Source organism: Sceloporus undulatus, chromosome 4 (genome assembly GCF_019175285.1).
Source record: "Sceloporus undulatus isolate JIND9_A2432 ecotype Alabama chromosome 4, SceUnd_v1.1, whole genome shotgun sequence".
NCBI lineage: Eukaryota > Metazoa > Chordata > Lepidosauria > Squamata > Phrynosomatidae > Sceloporus > Sceloporus undulatus.
Genome location: NC_056525.1, coordinates 248,695,220 through 248,712,194, shown reverse-complemented (window position 1 = coordinate 248,712,194; position 16,975 = coordinate 248,695,220). Strand labels below are relative to the sequence as shown.

The following is a 16,975-nucleotide window of genomic DNA, read 5'->3' as shown; positions in this document are numbered from 1 at the left end:
TCCTGGTGATAGCATTTTGATACGATCAGCACCAACCAGAGTTACACGGAGTATTCAAGTTTAAAGAAAGAACCCTAAGTCATGCAAGTGAGGCAGATACATAAGTGAGCTGTGGGGATCCCCTGGGGTTTGGTTCCAGGATGCTCAAATCCCATTATAGTCATCCCACCATATCCATGGATTCTGCCTCGACAGATTCATCCACCCACAGCTTGAAATTTAATATATCCAAAAGAATCCCTTGATTTTGCCATTTTACTATGCCATTGCATTTACTGGGACTTGAGCATCCATGGGTTTTGGTATCCATGGGGGGTCCTGAAACCAAAATGCTAGTGGGCCCACTGTACAGTATATATAATGGGGTAGTAAATGAAACCCATTGAGTGACCTTGGGCAAGTCACATGCTCTCAGCCTCAGGGGAAGGCAATAGCAAACCTCCTCTGAACAAATCTTGCCAAGGAAACCACATGCTTTAGGGTTGCCATAAGTTGGAAACTACTTGAAGGCACATGACAGCAACAATAAAATGGTGTCCCTTATATAAAATGGGAATATCAAGGTTTCCTTTCTAATTTATTTATGTTTTTAAAAATTTCAGTCCATGGGTGGTTGAATCCATGGACGCACAATCTATAGATAAGGATGGCTGACTGCATACAAAAAATTTCAAGGCAGTGCTCTCACCCTGAGATTCCCCCCTCCCTGCAAGGACTGGAGAAAAGGGAGCCAGGCTCTGAAATCAGGGAATCCTTTGAACAAGGCTAGCAGCTGAATGAACATGAATAGGATCAGGCTGTGTGTCAATTGGTTTTAATGGTCCACAGAAGGAGAGGGTTATGAAGAGGAATTGAAGGGAAGTCCAGATGGGCACACACACACTTTCTCTATATTGGTCCCCTTGCGAATCTTCCTCGCAGCTCCCAGTTCTTCCTTCTATGGTAGCGCTGGGAGCTGCTGGTGGCACAGATGCTCTCCAGAGTTATCCCGGGTGACAGAATAAACTTGGAATGGCACCCGGCTCACATCCCCTGTGCCAATGAGGTGTAAAATACTTCCTCGCTCTAGTAGTTTAAGAATGTGAGAGGTGGTGTGGTGGATGTCTATCAGGACAGAAGAAATGATCCTGGACCTCTTGTCAGCCCAAAAGCCTCTAATCCCTGTTTGGGGTGGAAAGGATTGGGGAAGTGAGGCGAGAGGGAAGATCTTTTTAAATACCAGCACAAAATCCCTCCGTCTTTATTAGTGCTGCCGACAGGGATGTCAAATGTGATAAAACATCACATTAGCTTGGATGTGCTTAGAGGCATTGGAGTCTGTGGGCTGGGCTGGGCCTTGTGCCAATGTTGGGTGCAGGGAAGTGGGGAAAGCAGACATTGGGGGCAATACCTGGAGACTGTGTGAAGGTGTAACAATGAGGAAAGTACCTCTGAGAAAAAGCAGAGTGCTTTCCCCTTGGTAGAATGCGTCAAAATGCATCTGAGGAAGTAGACTGAAGTCTAGGAAAGCTCATGCTGCTAATTTCTTTCTTTCAGTTAGTCTCAAAGGTGCTACAAAATCTCCCTACATACTGATTCTACAGACTAACATGGCTATATCTTTGAATTTTCCTTGGTAGGTCGGCTTAACCAGGTTGTGATCCTGCAGATGTTGTTGGGCTACATGTCCCATTAGGGTTGCCAGATTGAAAACTGGAGAGGGCTCCTGTGCTTTTAATGGTTGTGTGGAAGAGGGGATTTCAACTGGTGTTGCTTGTCACACCACCTGGTAACAAGGCACACCAATTCCCTCTTTACATAAGCATTAATGGTACAGGAATAGTCTCCAGTTACCCTCTGGCAAACCTGATTCCCATCATCTTCCTGGCTGTACTGAGTGCAGCTGGACCTTGGACTAAAACGACAACAAAATTGTGGAATTCACCTGTGTAGTATACCTTTTTAGTATGGGTTGATTCTCCCTTATCTGAAATATTCTGAAAAACCAAAACCTTTTTTCATGAGTGGCTGAGATAGCCACACCTTTGCTTTTCTGATGGTTCAGTGCACACAAACTATATTCCATGCACAAAATTATTAAAAACCTTGTATAAAATTACCTTCAGGTCATGCATAAAAGGTGTATATGAAACAGAAATGAATGTTATTTTTAGACTGGAGTCACATCTCCAAAATTGCTCACTATGTACATATATGCAAATACAGGTACTCCAAAATCCCAAACACTTCTGGTCCAAAGCATTTTGGATAAGGGAGACTCAACCTGTACTTATAAATGCTAACTCTGGAGACCAGGCTTCAAACCCCCACTCAGCCATGAAACCCACCGGATGACCCTGGGCAACTCACACTCTCTCAGCCTCAGAGGATGGCAATAGCAATCCCCCTCCAAAGAAACCTGCCAAGAAAAGCATATGATAGGTTCACCTTAGGGTTGCCATAACTTCAAGGCACAGAACCATAATCAGTCCTTTTTAATACTGGTAAATATTACAACAGACAATGGGAATTGCAGTCCAACAACAACTACCCTTTGTAAAACTTATAACTACTTTGTAGTACTTTTTTGGTTAAGTACTTTGTAGTATTTTTAAGTAAATGCTTATGCTGTTGTTGTGTGCCTTCAAGTTGTTTCTGACTTGTAGCGCCCCTAAGGTGAACCTACCACAGGGTTTTCTTGGCAAGGTTCATTCAGAGGGGGTTTGCCATTGCCTTTCTCTGAGACCGAGAGAGTGTGACTTGCTCAGGTGGTTTTCATGGCTGAGTGGGGATTCGAACCCTGGGTTCCAACAGCCAAACTGCTATGCCACCCTGGCTCTCTTAAGTATTTATATAGCCCTTACTTATATCTGCAACTTCTAAAAATGGTTTATTTCTTTTCCAGCCACAAGCTCTCACAGAGCCCTAAGGTTCCAGGTTTCAGGAAGCCCTGGCTGAGAAACCCTACTGACATTGGTCTTTTTTCTTTCTTGCAGAAAGGAGGAGGAGAAGGAAGAAGAAGAAGAAGAAATAGCAGGACCCTCCAGATCAGATCAGGAGGCAAATGCCTGGCACCCCTGGTCTTTCTCGCAAACCAGCAAGCTTGCCAAACTGCCATCGTTCATCTCTCTCCAGTCGCCCCCGACTTCTCCTGACGAAGAAGACCAGAAGCCAGAGAAGGACAGGCATGGGGAGGAACCAGGTACCCATGAGGCTGGTTTTGAGAAGTGGGGTGCCCCTTCCCCCTTTGCTGGCTGGAAAGAGGTGCCAGCGTTTCAGTATTCAAAATGTGTTCGGGTTTTGTTTCCAGATCCCGCTTCCTTGACATAAGGTGGAATGAAAGTCATTCAAGGTAGTGAGTAGTTGAGAGTTGGAAATGGAGGGTAAAATGGCAGGAATGTGTTGAAGGAGACAGAGAGAATAATGTGTAGTAGATTGTTTTTCCTAACACTGGGGTTAAACAGGAGGGGAATGAAGTTCCCAGTGGAGTGTGTGTGAGGGTGAGGATGGATCGTTCCCTAAAGAAGAGGGACAGTTGTTCCCTCTTAGACATTTAGATGCTTGACTTAAATTCCAGTCTCATTCCAAAGGCTGTCAATGAAGGATATACAGATAAGGAGGCTGGCTTAGTCTCTTAAAAGCTCAAATTTCTTGTATATTTAATTTCTTAGTGTAACATAAGCCTTTAACCATTTGGAAGATGATAAGGTTTAAAATACAAAAATCCAAGGGACCAGAAATGCTCAGTCTAGGAAATGGACAGTAATCTTGAAGCTATTGCTAGCCCTGGCTGGAATAAAACCATTGAAGCCATTGGATTTACCCATGTGTCGTCTCACTATTCAACAATTGATGAAATAAACGGTGTCCTCCAGTTGAGACTAATCAATAAGATTCCACCTCTGGATTTGGGTTGCTTTTTATTTTTGCAAGAGTGAACAAAAATAGGAATAATAGAATTGTAGATTTGCAAGTATCCCAAGGGTAATTCTGTTCCCGTTTACAACAGTTCAGGACTCCATAGTAAAAACATCCCTGAGAGGTGGGCATCTGACCTTTTTTAAAACCTTACATGAAGGATAGCTGATCACTTCCTAAGGGAGTCCTTCCCATTTTCAAAGAGCTCTTACTGTCAACTTTCAAGGGATGGCCACATTTAGCAGCCCTGTAGATAGGTGCTGTCAAGGTGGCTTCATCTTAGGGAAATTCTCTGTTATTCTAAAGTCTAGCCTCCCTCTGCCAGTTCCCTCTTTTCTGATATTAAGGTGATATTGAAAGGGATGTCTGAGGCATCTAGCCATGAGGGCGTCCTCAATGCGGGAAACTAGCCATGCTATATAAGGAGATCTGGCACCAAAGTAGGGGAACCTGGAGGCTCAGCATGAAGGAAAACAAGTGCATCTAGCCAAGGAAAGATTGATTAAATTCAAAATCTGCATAATCCCTTCACTGATAAGAGTGAAGGTGGGTGAGAGTTTACAAGTGTTTACAAGTGAACAAAAATCCAAGTGCCCTCTGGAAGCAATACTCCTTTGCCCAGAGACATTTGCATTGATGGTCTGGCCATTCACAACCTCCCTTCCCATTCTTCTCTCCTGCAAACTCCACTTTAATCCCAGATTCTGCCCTGGGACAGGTTTTGCCCTAGAAATATGTCTGTTTAGGCACTACCAGTTTGGTCTTGCTTGCGGTCCGACAGGCTCTTCCTTGACTACTCAGCATTGTTGGCCATGCCACGATCCTCCAGCAGCTTGCTGAGCCACTTCCATTTCATGGTGCTCCCTCTGGCCTTGCGTTCAGAGCTCCGCATCTGGAATTGGTACGGTATCGCCCTCTGCAACCCCTTTAGTTGCTGTCTGCTACCAGTTTTCATTTTGGTAGTTCTTGAATGTGTGTGTGAGAGAGTATCTTTGTATGAGTGATGATTCCCTGTGATTTGTAAATACAGTCCGCCCTTTGTATCCCCAAGGGATCCATTCCAAACATCTCCACCCCCCCGAGAAAGTGGATAAGGGAAAACATGGGACCTCGAGTCCCACTGTCCTCAATGATGGTGCAACATGCACACAGCTGCTAACCCTTCCTCCATTGAAAACAATGAGGCTTGCCATTCATGGATGCTTAAATCTGCAGACGGGAAGCCCATGCATATTGAGAGCCCACTGTAACCCCCTTCTTTGAGTTGCCTGAGCCCTCTTGGCTGCTTTTAATTGAGCTAAAAAAATTCCCCTATTGACTATTAATTGTGGGTGTCCTCCCAGGACCCCTGCATTTGGATAACACCTCTGAATGAAAGTCTTCCAGAGCACCTGCTTTTTAACAGCCCTGCTCAAGCCTTGCAAACTCAGGAGGGTAGTTTCCTTGATGAAGTCCATCCGTTTTTAAAGTGGTCTTCATTCTTTCCTATTGCCGTTCACTTTACCAAGCAAGACACGTTCTGCCAACATTTCCTATTGCCTGTCACTTTACTAGCAAGACATGTTCTGTTAAGAGATGTCCAAAGTACAATGACCTCAGTTTAGTCGTTTTAATTTCTGTGGTGAGCACAGGCCTGATTTGTTCTCAGACCTGTTTATTTGTCTTTTTGGTAGTCCCTGGTATCCAAGAGCAAGTAATGCTCTCTTGGCCTGTGGTGCTTGGGGGAGGGAGGTGGCCATTTAATGGTTGTGTGGAACACACAAGGAGCTGTTGTTACTTGTATTAAGTCAGTTGTGACTTGTGATGGCTCTTTGAATAAGAGACCTCCGTGAGACCCAGTCATAGAATCATAGAAACATAGAATCATAGAGTTGGAAGAGACCGCTAGGGCCATCCAGTCCAACCCCATTCTGCCATGCAGGAAATCTCAATCAAAGCATCCCCAACAGATGGCCATCCAGCCTCTGTTTAAAGACCTCCAAAGAAGGAGACCCCACTACACTCTGAGGGAGTTTGTTCCACTGTTGAACAGCCCTTACTGTCAGGAAGTTCCTCCTAATGTTGAGGTGGAATCTCTTTTCCTGCAGCTTGCATCCATTACTCCATTGGGTCCTAGTCTCTGGAGCAGCAGAAAACAAGCTTTCTCCCTCCTCAGTATGACATCCCTTCAGATATTTAAACAGGGCTATCATATCACCTCTTAGCCTTCTCTTCTCCAGGCTAAACATCCCCAGCTCCCTAAGGCGTTCCTCATAGGGCTCCATGGTTTCCTTTGGGCACGCTCCAGTTTCTCAATATCCTTTTTGAATTGTGGTGCCCAGAACTGGACACAGTATTCCAGGTGAGGCCTGACCAAAGCAGAATAGAGTGGCACTATTACTTCTCTTGATCTAGACACTATACTTCTATTGATGCAGCCTAAAATTGCATTGGCCTTTTTAGCTGCCGCATCACACTGTTGACTCATGTTCAAATTGTGGTCTACTTGGACTCCCAGATCCCTTTCACACATAGTTTCATTCAGCCAGGTGTCCCCCATCCTATATCTATGCATTCATTTTTTCTGCCCTAAGTACAGTACCTTACATTTTTTCCGTCTTTAATTTCATTTTGTTAACTTTGGCCCACCTTTCTAGTCTATTCAAGTCATTTTGAATTTTGATCCTGTCCTCTGGAGTATTAGCTACTCCCCATAATTTGGTGTCATCTGTAAATATGATAAGTATACAGCCCAATTTTGTCCTCCAAGTCATTGATAAAGATGTTGAATAGCACTGGGCCCAGGACAGAGCCCCACTGGACACTCCACTGGTCACTTCTTTCCAGGATGAAAAGGAGCCATTGTTGAGCACCCTTTGGCTTTGGTCAGTCAACCAATTACAAATCCATGTAACAGTTGCCTTGTCTAGGCCACATTTTACCAGCTTGCAGCAATGGTTTAGTCTTGCAAACTTAGGGCAGCCATTGAATAAATCTGTCTGTAATGCAGTCTTCCTCTTTTCCTACTGAATTTCTCATGATCAACCTCCCTATGCCCAAAATTAGGCCTATCTTAGCTCCCCTTCCTTTCTTTCCCTAGAACAACTTTCTCTTCCACATCTGTTCATCTTCAAACATGTGGATGTTGTGTGGTTTCATTCACAAGGCTTTCTTTATACAACAGCCCATCTTTCATATCAATCACAAAAATGAAATTATTTTCACCCTCATCTCTTGGATACAAAACAAAACAAACAAGCTTCATTTATATACTGCTTCATATCGCCTAAGCTGTAACAACTGTAAGCTAATTTGCCCCCAACAATCTGGGTACTCATTTTAGCAACCTCCTTGGAAGGATGCAAGCCTGAGTCAAGCTTGAGCCCTTTTGCTAGTCTTGAACTCGCAACCTTATGGTTTTTGAGTAAGTGGCTGCAGTACAGACATTTAACCACTGGGCCACCAGGGCTCCTAGGATAGGACAGGTTATGAAACAAATTAAAGACAGTGAAACCTTCATTGATACGGAGACATTCTAAGATTTTTACTCTCTTCCTATTTTAGGGTTGTAATCTCTTTTCTTTTTATTTGAATGCATTGATATGAGTTGATTCATTCAGGAAAAGGTGGAATAATAACAACAACAACAACCTCTGGGGAACTCCAGGCAAAGGAATCTTGTGGCACCTTTTAGACGCTGAGCAAAAGAAATTGTAGCATGAGTTTTAATAGATGTGGTCTGTTTCATCCGATGCATCTCCTTCCTTCCTTCCTTCCTTCCTTCCTTCCTTCCTTCCTTCCTTTCATCCTTCCCTAGGTTCCCCCCCCCCCTAGTCTGTACATCTTTAGGGCAGCAAATTGCCCTCCTCTGGAGTGATGAAGTGGCCCAACTATTTTTTAAAGACAGGTGTGGGCAAACGGTAGCCTTCGGCTTGCGTGAAACCCTCAGGAATCTCCCCACAAGGGTCAAAAATCATTATGTTTTGGAAGAACGTACATTTTTGGAGGAAAAATGGCTCCCAAACATCAAATCTTGGAGGGCTGCACACACCCCCCTGAAAAATATTGCTATCAAATGTCCCTTAGGCTGTCAGGGGCATTTTTGCCCCCTCTGACATTTTAGTCTCAGGAGAGGCCTTTTTCTACAACAGGAAGGTCTAAAACAGAGTGACCTTTTTCTGAAACCAGAAATCATTTCCTAGTGCTTACAACACTCTCTCCTGGGCCCAAATGGTCCAAGGAGGTCTGGAAACTTGGAAAAAATGTCCCCATAGCCCCTAGGAGACTCCTGGGGGGCTAATGTCAGTCCAGGTGTGACCCCCACCATGGCCATGGGGATTGGTTGGTTTCTACACAGCACCTCCTGAAATTTTGGCCACTTGAGCAGAGTTAGGTCTGAGCTAGGGTTGCCAGAGTGGGAACTGGAGACATCTTCTGTCCCTTTTAGGACTGTGTAGGGGAGGGAGTTTCAGCAGGTATTACTTGTCATGTAACCAAGTAACAAGCAACACCAACCAAAATTCCCTTTTTTATCCAACCATTAAAAGGGCAGGAACCATCTCCAGTTTTCAGTCTGGCGGTCCTATTATGAACAGATAAAAATAGGCATGCTAAATAGATTTGATCATTTACTTTTGGTTGCAAGACTACACCTCTCTTGGTTCCAAAACTGGACTCATTTAGATTTGGCCATTTACTGTACTTGTGGTTGCAAGATTAGACCTCTCTTGGTTCTAAAACTGGACTCATTTAGGTTTGACCATTTACTTTTGGTTGCAAGAGCTCTTAGTTCCAGAGCTGGACTCTTTGAACCTTAGGATACCTCTGGTGCAAAGGAAGAGAACCAGAGCAGCCCCGTTGGGTTGGATCAAAGGCCCAGAATTCTGTTCCATTTGCTGGCTGGATGAATAAACCTAAAGAATTCAATGTCTTTGCCACTGTCTGGTTTTGTCCTCCAGTCTGCTCTCCAGAGGAATGCACACTCATCACAAGGTGTTAGTTGCTCAGCTGTTAACCTCTGCAGAGTGCAACCCTTCCTCAACTTGATGACCTCCGTAATGGGTTGAACTACAATTCCCACTATCTGGGGATAGTGAGAGTGTACTTCAGTGCAGGTTGGATTCTACTCATTCCCACATCTGCTTGCCTAAGTGACCATCATGATCACAATTGCCTCCTATTCCAATTTGCTTCCCACATGTTTGCTTGCACCGTCTCCAGCCTCAGACAGCTGCTCTGAGAGCCCCTAGACCTGTTCTCTCATTCCCTCTCTCATTTTTGCTTCCTTTCTCACAGAAGGTTTACCTTCGCACATTCTTCCACAGTGAGCACCGGAGTCTCACCTCCTGTGGCTTGGTCAATCGTCGGCAGGTGATGGAGGGATGCCTTTCCATATTTCACCTTCGAGTTAAGTAGCTTGCGCCGGAGCAAACGGTCCTTTTCCTGGCCGGCTAATTGTAATTGAGCGTGCGCCCGTCGTCCAATGTGGGGCCCTTCCAATCGAGTGCTAATTTAATTAGAAAGCACCCATTTTAGTTAATTTGTTCGAGAAGATCACTGCAGGCTCCTGGAGAGAACAGATGTTTCTCTCTCCCCGGATGAACATTCTGGGGTTTGTAAATGGCTCCACTCAGCCTTGTTTAGGAGAGAAAAGAGGATTTTATGGTGGCAAACGACCCTTTCTGTAAACATTTTACAGCTCTCTGCACGTTTGAGTGAGGATAAACCCCTGGCAACTCGGCGGGCTGCAAATTTGCGACCATACGGCCATCATTTTATTGTCATATTTCACGGTCGTAACGTTAATGGAAGATGCTCGCTCCAGTCTTTTTTAACGGCTCCGCTGAGCACGCTCAAAACACTTTTGCTTTGGAAAATGCATGGAAGGTATGGCCTTTCGGTTTGTGTTTACCGCTTCCGTTTTTGCAGAGAAATTTTGGAGGACGTCCCCTCATTCTAACCTCTTCACAACAGATGCACCAGCAGCATCCTCACTCAAGTCTCGAGTGGTTTCCTTGGCCACCCAGGAATGCTTCTGTCCAGTTCAGTCCCTCCACAGGCCAACAGGTAACACCGGCCCAGAGGCTTGAGTTGCCCACTCTGCCAAATGGCTACTTGGTTACTTGGCTAGAAGTTCCTCTCCTGGTACAGAAAACATCAAAAGCAGCTGGACTCAGAATTAGTGATGTAAATCTTTCCCTATTTTGTCCTGGCATGGAAGGATGAATAATTTCTGTAGTCTTTTCTTTCCAGCTGCAGGAGAAAACGAATATTTCTGCACAGTGTATTTACTGTGAAGCCAGTGTGGCATAGTGGCCTGAGTGTTGGACTATGACTCTGGAGACCAGGGTTGGATTCCCAGCTTGGACATGAAACCCACTGAGTGACCCTGGGTGAGTCACACTCTCTCAGCTTCAGAGGAAGCCAATGGCAAACCTCCTCTGAAAAAATCTTGCCAAGAAAGGATCACTATAAGTCAGAAACGACTTGAAGGCATACCACTACAACCACATTTCCTGTATTTTTATGTAGCAAAGAATTATTCTGTGCAGAAATATATAAGGTTTTTCTGCAGGCAACCCCCCTCCCAGACTTTTTTATTCTTATTTTTGCATAGGAAAGTTATTTTTTTTTTACATAGAACCCATTGAGCAAAAAAGGGAAACACATCACATTTTTTCCCACAGAAAAACCACATGTATTTGAGGGCAGAATAATTCCCTGGAACACATCCAGAGGTGTGAATACCTGGAGAAAATCACACTGAAATCTTGCTGCTGCATTCATCTTATCCAGGCGTTATCTCAAGTGTCAAGAAACCCTTTTTTCTCAGAGAGAAAAATAGGAAAAAATATTCTTTCCATCTCTGCTGAAGATGCTACTGACCACCGGATGCCAGGGCCTGGGACTGACATGCCAGCTGTGGGATCTAGAAAAGAAGGAGGGCAGCAGGGGAGAGAGAGAAGCATTAACACTGCGGGAAGCCTAGTTTAGGATATCAGCGGAGAGAGGAGGATCCATTTCTTGGGAACTTGAAAAGTTGTCTTTTGAAGGCTGTGCATGTATATTCTTTCAACTCTTATATCAACCATGAATTTCATAGAGTTTCTTAGGCAAGGAATGCTGAGATTTGGTTTTGCCAGTTCTTTCCTCTGAAATACAGCCCATAGAACCTGGTATTTGTTGGTGGTCTCCCATCCAAGTACTAACCAGGTCTGACCCTGTTTAACTTCAAAGATCAGATGGGATTTGGTGGCTGCATGTTATTTAGGCTCCATCTTTTGAGGTATGAAGGGAATGGGAAAGTATAGGCATTAGACTGAAGAGAGCTAGCATTTGGGTCTTTGCTGTAAATCTTGGCTCTTGCAAGTTTTCTCCTATTTGGGGTTTTTAGTCTTCAGCAGATACTTAATGCCCACAAGTCCAACTGGCTTTAATGACAGTAAGGAGTAGAAACCTGGTAGGGTTAAGAAAACAACAGGATAGAAATGAATAAATTAATTAATTAGTCAGGTATCCAGGTAAGTTGGGAGCTGTAGTTTTCTTCTGACTACCAAGTCATTGAACGCAAATCATAACAGAAATGTTTTAGGAGAAAAAATGTTTTCTAAAACTCATAATAATAATAATAATAATAATAATAATAATAATAATAATTTTATATTTTCACACCTCTTCCACACACACAAAACACATCAATAAAATACAGTAACAATAATAATTCCATTAAAAATTAACTCATCATCAAATAACAATAGCAATAAAATTCTACAATTGTCAGAGAAGTAGAGCGCTCTCTCCTACACAAGGTCAGGTGGGTAAGCTCACCAGAAGAGATCCGTCTTAAGTGCCCTCTTAAATGCCTCCAAGGAGGTAATAAGGCAGATCTCTCCGCATGATTATTCCACAGTTTCAGAACAGCTAGAGTAAAAGCTCTTTGGAAAGTCAATACAAGTCTGGTTGATTGATATTCTAATAGGTTCTTCCCAGATGTTATGAGAGTGCGGGCTGGATTATGTAGGGAGAGGCGTTCCCACAAGTAACTTGGGCCCAAGCCATGTAGGGCTTTAAAGGTAATAACCAACACCTTGTACTGTGCTCGGAAGCTGATCAGCTGCCAATGAAGTGATTTTAATACAGGTGTTATATGGTCAGACCTGGAAGTACCAGTGACCAGTCTGGCTGCCATATTTTGGACCAACTGAAGCGTCTGAACTTGGTACAAGGGTAGCCCCATGTAGAGCGCATTACAGAAATCAAGACAAGAGATTACCAGTGCATGTACCACTGCTTCAAGGTCCCTTTGGTCTCATGATGGTGCACGCAAACCCTTGTGTACATGAACATGGTAGCTAACATGGCAGGAACTAGATATTAAAGAGGCTACTGAATTGTTATTTTCAGTGTCCCATTGAGTGCAGCTTCAGCAGGAACTCCCCCTATGTTTGCAGACTACAAATCGCTCTTCCAAGGCCTCAGGTGGCTTCTTTCCATTTCGTTCCCCTTGCCGTGTTCGTAGCTAAATGCTGATTCATTTAATTGAGGCAAGAACAGGCCTCAGAGGATTGTGTTGTCTCTTTCTGTGTTTGTGTGTGTGTGTGTGTCTCCTAGACACACACACACACACACACACACACACACACATGCACTCTTTTGATATCCCAGTGTCACACCTCGGCCCAGTCCCCCTTGTTGAGCATCTCATCTGGCATATGCCGGCAAATCCATGTTCCATCAGGCATACAGAACAAGTTAATTAAAAAGCATCACAAACTCCTTTCATAATTGAGTTAACAAATCTCTAATATAATTGCTTTCCTAACGCAGAGTCTACTGGGCTGCAGGTAGTGCCTGCTTAGGCCAAAAGCAGCAAATATCCCTCTCTGCCTGCCTTGCCGCCGCTTGTCCTGGGAGAAATTCTGCATCCAGAAAAGTAGATAAGTCAACTCAGAGTTTTTGCGTCAATTTTTTGACTAAAAGTTCTAGACTTATACATGAGTATATACAATAATAAATAAATAAAGCAAGATGCAGACCTATGAGTCCAATACCATATTTTTGCCATCATCTCCTGATGAAGAAGCCCGTGTCTTCCAAAAGCTAGTATCCAAGGGCCATCCAGTCCAGCCTCTCCCATGCAGGAAGATACAAGCCTTGGGACAGATGACCATCCAGCTTCTGTTTAAAAGAAGCAAGAAGGAGACTCTGCCACCCTCCAAGGCAGCATATTCCACTGTTGAACAGCTCTTACCCTCAGGAAGTTCTTCCTAATGTTGAGGTAGAATCTCTATTCCTGTAGTTTGAATCCATTGCTTCATGTCCTAGTCTCTGAAGGAGCAAAAAACAAGTGTGCTCCATCCTCAGAATGATGTGCCTTCAAACATTTAAACATGCCTATCTTGTCTCCTTTTCATCTTCTCATCTCCAGGCTAAACATACCCAGATTCCTTAAGCTGCCCTTCATAGGGCTTGTTGGTTTTCAGACCCTTCACCAATTTGGTCACCCTCCTTTGAACACGTTGTCCCAGTCCTTCTTGAATTGGGGTACCCAGAACTGGACACAGAATTCCAGGTGCTCTTTCAGCTGTTTTGGACTTTGAGTCCCAGCATTATGGCTAACATTCAGGGACTCTGGGGGTTGAAGTCTCAAACATCTGGAGGACTGGAGCTTCAGAAGCATTGCTATAAATCATCCAATATGCAAGAGTGGTAGATTGAGTTCATATTTCATCATTACCCTTCCTGAATGCACCGGATCCCTCAATACACCTGATCTCCTCTGATTTCAGAAGCCAAAGAGAGTTAAGCCTGGTTAGTACAAGAATTGGAGACCCTGCAGTGATATTCCTATAGATCCCCAGGTGGGGCTAGGAAATCCCGTACCAGGATTGCCAGTCAGAAGTAGCCTGATAGCACCTTGAAGAGACCCCATTTCAAAAGCTAAGCAGGGTTATGGATGGGAGACTGTCATGAGGGAGGTCCAGAGATCTCTAGGTGGAACGAGGAGAGAATTCTTCCTGAATCTCCAGAAAACCGTTGCTGCCTGTCAAAGTTGATCTGAGTCACTACAAGGCCATTCCCTATTCCTAAATGGTTCTGCCTTTTCTCCATAGTGACACTTCTTGGTTGTAACTTCATGCTTCATCACTGAGTATAGTGCTGTTGTCAGACCTGCAAAAAAGAGCCTGACTGGATAAGGTCCTCTGATCCTATGCTTCCAAAAGCAGCCAGCCAATTGCTGGGGAAATGATGTCTTGATTCCTGGCCACGTCATCTTTGCCCCCCAACAGTCTCTCTCCTTGGAGGCAACTTGACAGCCATGAATATGTCTAATCCCCTTCTAAAGCTATCTGTGCTGGTGTTTGTTTCCATGTCTTGTGACAGAGAACTCCCAGAAATGCAGTGTTCTTTGCCAAAGAAGGGGGCAAGTAGCTTCAGGGAACAGAGACAACCTGGATCTCAAATGAGGTTTCTTTCTCCATTGTTTTGTTGTTGTTGTTGTTGTGTGCATTCAAGACATTTCCAATTAATGGTGACACTAAAGCATCATAGAGTTTTCTAAGCAAGTTTCTTTAGAGGTGGTTTTCCATTGCCATCCTCTGAGGCTGAGAGACTGTGAATTATCCAACATCCCCAGTGGGTTTACATGGCTGAACTGAGATTCAAACCCTGGTCTCCAGAGTCCTAGTCCAGTGCTGAAACCACTACAACATGCCTGCTAATGTAGTGTAAATTTTACTTGCTGGATTCTAAGACTCTTTGTCTCCCAGAACCCACATGGCCAAAAGAAATGACATCAGCTTGCATGGGTATCCCTCTGTATCATCAAACAGAGAATCATAGAAGTGGAAGAGACTCCAAGGGCCCTCCAGTCCAACACCATTCTGCCATGCAGGAAATCTCAATTAAAGCATACCCGACAGATGGCTATCCAGCCTCTGTTTAAAGACCTCCAAAGAAGGAGTCTCCACCAAAATCTCCAAGGAACACTGTCAAACAGCCTTTACTGTCAGGAAGTTCCTCCTAATGTTGAGCTGGAATCTTTTTTCCTGGAGCTTCCTTTCATTATTCCATGTTCTAGTCTCTGGAGCAGCAGAAAACAAGCTTGCTCCATCCTCAACATCCCTTCAAATACTTGAACAGGGGTTTCATATTACCTCTTAACCATCTCTTCTCCAGGCTAAACATCCCCAGCTCCCTAAGTCTTTCTTCATAAGGCATGGTTTCCAGGCCCTTCACCATTTTGACAGCCCTCCTCTGGACTCATTCCAACCTGTCAACATCCTTTTTTAATTGTGATGCCCAGAACTGGACACTGAACAACAACATCCTCCTGTATGATTTTTAACACATTTGTCTGATGGAAGAAGCCAGTGGAGCTTCAAATGCTTGCATTGTGTATTGGGTCCACTCTTTTGTGGATTTTGGATGCTAGTGTACTTTGCTATATGGCCAACACAGCTGTTCCTGGATATGTTTTTCAGACCAGGTGTGCCAGTTACGTTTCTCCTGATCCTATAGTTCTTGTATGTTTCTGGATGACTCCAGATTCTAGCATTATGGCACCAAAGCCTCTTCTTCTCTTCATTTCTTCTTCCACTATTCCATGTACATCTTTCATTTCTGCTTCTTTTTCTAAACTGGACTCTTTCCTCAGTTACCAATATCTTGGAACTGCTAGGGATTTGCAAGGAACTGAAACAGGATTTTGGAAAGGAAACGTTCAGTTCTTGGTAAAGGAGCTAAAGGGTTATGCTTCTCCCAAGGGAGTCCTCCTTGTTCAGAATTCCTCCCGTCTCTTCCTCTCCCAAAGGACTGTAAGTCTTTGAGGATGTGTTTTCTGATCTCTTCATTTGTTTGCCTCTAATGATGTCTCCCGCCCCAATTTGCTCTCCCCTTATTGATTTGTCGGCAACTTTCAGATCTGTCAAGGCTCTCTTGTTTGGCAGAGAAGGTCTGTGATTCTCACTCTCTCTCTTTTTTGCAGATTAATCACAGCTCAACCTTTGAAAGCCCTTTCCTTTTGTGAAGCAAAGCCTTTACATGCCTTGACACAGAGAGCGGGGCATTAAGATCTCACTGGAGGCGTCTGGAAATCTTTCTCCTTCCAGAGGTTACTTCTTGACAGCTCACGGCTTGCTCATCCACCCACACAGTTTATTTACATCCCATCACAATCCTGGAATTTCAGCTGCATCAGGTCTTCTTAGAGTTCATAAGGAGCAGCCTTTCCCCATATCCTGGCCCAGCATAACACTGGAAAAAGTTTCCCCGTGGAGAAACATTTTCTTGAAACCCCCAAAAGGATGGATCTAGCAGGATAGTGTAATGGATGTTTTAAATAAAAATGGAAATTTTGGTTGCAGACTCATCACTAGAATCCAAATTGTGAGCGTGAAAATCATACACACCGAGAAAGAGAGGCAGACACCTCTTTTGTTACTGAGAAATGCGCTACAACTGCTTACTACTGCTGCTTTTTAAGGCTGAAACATCACTTTTTTACTTTGCAAAGACTTTTCTGTTCTTGCTCTTGCGACAGTCCTTTGGGGCAGGACACAGCTCCTCCCGTTTTACTGATGGGAAAGCTAAGAATGAAAGAAATGAATCACTTGGTATCATTCATTCATTTATTCCATTTATATGCCATTTATTCCATTTATATGTCACCTTTCCCCCAGCGTAGCTCACAAAAATAGAAAACAAGATCAGCTAAAAACCTGACATACAAAGGAAAACACCATTTAAAAATCATCATGTTAATTTTTTAAAAAAAAAAGCTGATGAAGAGCAATCAATTCCTGTGGAGAAACTGTTAGTAACGGAAGGTGCAAGAAAGGTGCAGAGCAGGCTTTGTGTAGGCTTGGCTTTGTTTTTTCAGGGCACAGAAACTTGGCTGTTGGAAAATCGGCTTTAAAAAATAAAACTAATAAAGAGATTAGGAGCATTGAAGCGAACTGGCAAACCCATTAAAACGCTCATGGTGTAGTGGTTTGAGTGTCAGACTATGACTCCAGAGACCAGGGCGTAAAGAAGTCTTGTAGCTGAAAGAAACAAGTTGGCAGCATGAGCATTTGTAGACTTTTGTGGAGCTTTTGTT

The 16,975-nt window shown here is 43.8% G+C and overlaps 1 protein-coding gene across 6 annotated transcripts in view; it reads left to right on the top strand.

The window, feature by feature from the left end:
- ZC3H3 (zinc finger CCCH-type containing 3) overlaps positions 1 to 16,975 on the top strand; it is a 333,696-nt gene that overhangs the window by 299,796 nt on the left and 16,925 nt on the right. For 2 of the 6 annotated variants that reach the window (XM_042462809.1, XM_042462808.1), the window contains exon 11: positions 2,976 to 3,181. In XM_042462809.1, coding sequence (XP_042318743.1) covers positions 2,976 to 3,181 — 206 coding nt within the window. Of the gene's footprint in view, positions 1 to 2,975; positions 3,182 to 9,171; positions 10,251 to 15,862; positions 16,249 to 16,975 lie in introns of those variants that run through there. The other 4 variants (XR_006103478.1, XR_006103479.1, XM_042462811.1 and 1 more) reach the window with 4 other exon arrangements.